The sequence below is a fragment of the Platalea leucorodia genome (genome assembly GCF_965183815.1).
Source record: "Platalea leucorodia genome assembly, contig: HAP1_HAP1_SCAFFOLD_90, whole genome shotgun sequence".
Taxonomy (NCBI): domain Eukaryota; kingdom Metazoa; phylum Chordata; class Aves; order Pelecaniformes; family Threskiornithidae; genus Platalea; species Platalea leucorodia.
In genome coordinates, this window is record NW_028121436.1 from 199,179 (window position 1) to 201,197 (window position 2,019).

The 2,019-nt window shown below is 50.4% G+C and overlaps 1 protein-coding gene across 1 annotated transcript; it reads left to right on the forward strand.

Moving 5' to 3' along the window:
* Positions 1–276: 276 nt before the first annotated feature.
* Positions 277–1,305, forward strand: LOC309603441 (olfactory receptor 11A1-like; the record flags this gene model as incomplete). Its single annotated transcript, XM_082338291.1, has 1 exon — positions 277–1,305. The coding sequence occupies one exon, from the start codon at positions 277–279 to the stop codon at positions 1,303–1,305; it is 1,029 nt and encodes a 342-aa protein (XP_082194417.1).
* Between the last annotated feature and the right edge of the window lie 714 nt (positions 1,306–2,019).

The following is a 2,019-nucleotide window of genomic DNA, read 5'->3' on the forward strand; positions in this document are numbered from 1 at the left end:
GTGTGAGCAAATGCACATCATAGATTTATTCTGCAGTGAGAAAGAAGAACTTCCATTGGGCAGCTCACTTCTCAAGTCTGCAGTGGTTCTGCTGGGATGGGTGTTCTTTACCCCTCAGGAAGAACATTTCTTTTATGCTTTCCCTGGGCATGAAAGACCTAAAGCTACTGTGAAGAGAACAATGTCCTACATAAAAAAATGTTGAAGGTAAATGCTGAAATGAGTTTCTTTCTCGTAGCCTCTCTTTGTGGCAACTGAGGAAATAAAAGACTTTGCATGGCTGAAGGGGAAAGGGACAACGGGACATCATCCACGGATTTTGTGCTGCTGGGAATACGTGATGTCCCCATGCTCCAGAACCTGCTCTTTCTCCTCTTGTTTATGATCTACTCAGTCACCATGGTTGGGAACATCCTCATCGTTGTACTGGTGGTGGCAGACCGGCATCTGCACACCCCCATGTACTTCTTCCTGGGCAATCTGTCCTCCTTGGAGATCTGCTACAGCTCCACCATCCTGCCTCGGTTGCTAGCCAGCTTCCTGACTGGGGACAGCAGCATCTCTGCTCACGGCTGCATGGCTCAGTTCTACTTCTTTGCTTCGTTTGCAACTACTGAGTGTTACCTGCTGGCAGCCTATGATCGGTACTTGGCCATATGCCAGCCCTTGCTCTACGCAAGCCTCATGACCTGGAAGGTCTCTTTACACCTGGCAGCTGCATCTTGGCTATGGGGTTCACTGCTGCTGGTAGTTGTCACAGTCTTCTTATCCCAGTTGCAGTTCTGTGGCCCCAAGGCAATTGACCACTTCTTCTGTGAGTTTACTCCATTGCTGGAGCTTGCCTGTAGTAACACCAGGGTGTTCATGCTCATTGGGTTCCTCTTGGCCTTCCTGGACTTAATCTTTCCATTCCTGTTCACACTGGCCTCCTACGTGTGCATCATAGCTGCCATCCTGAGGATCCCATCCGGCATGGGCAGACAGAAGGCCTTCTCTACCTGCTCCTCTCACCTCACCGTTGTCACTGTTTTCTATGGCACCCTCTTTGTTGTCTACATGCTGCCCAGAACAGCCCCGCTGAGGCAGCTCAACAAAGTGTTCTCCTTTTTCTACACTGTCCTCACCCCCCTGGTCAATCCCCTCGTCTACAGCCTGCGGAACAGGGAGGTCAGGGAGGCCATCAGGAAAGTGCTCAGGAAAGCCCTGGCCTGCACCCACAGCTTCCTTGGTGACACAGACAGTTTTGTTCCTTTGAATAGGAAAGCTGTAGATACCAATTGGCCCTTCAGATGTGCATGCTGCTGAGACTGCTTGTGGACTGGCAGGGGGAAGAAAGCAGAAGGTCCTTGTAGAGAAATATTATTGCTTAGAAAGCAATGCTGAAAATGTTATGGGTTTGCCTTTTCCTTAATAACAAACACCTTGGTAGGCTTAAATGTGGGAACTGTTGAAGTGTCAAGGTTTTCTTTTCTGGAGGAGATAAGAAAGCACGTTTGGCTTAATATGTGAATATTTTCCAAGGGCCATCATGAGGGCATCTTTCCCACTGTGGGTTCCCAGGATGGGCACCATCTCCCCCCGTGGGGTACATTTCAAGAGCATGAATCTTGCATGTCAGCCACTAATGAAGGTCCACTTTCACTACACCGCAAAGGAAAAATGGACCATTTCTATTGCGGGGCTCATGTGGGTTACAGCCACGCACCCCTCTTCCATCCACTGGCCAGGCCCTTTGCAGGCATGCCTCAGGAACCAGCTGGGGACTGCAGCAGCTGAGCAGCAGAGCAAGAAGTGTTTGCTTCTCCTGCTGCAAGGGGAGGTGGAGAGACTGGAATAAGGGGAGCAGTTCCTCTTTCTGAGGGCTAAAACAAGATCATCACCTGCATCTCCCTCCCCCCACCTTTTCCTTCCCTGTTCCCAGAAAAATGAGCAAGTTCCTGCTCCAGCTGGGCTCCTCTGGCTCCAGCTCAAGCTCCTCTTCTGTCTTTACCCCACATCTTGGGCAGAGACTGCAACACC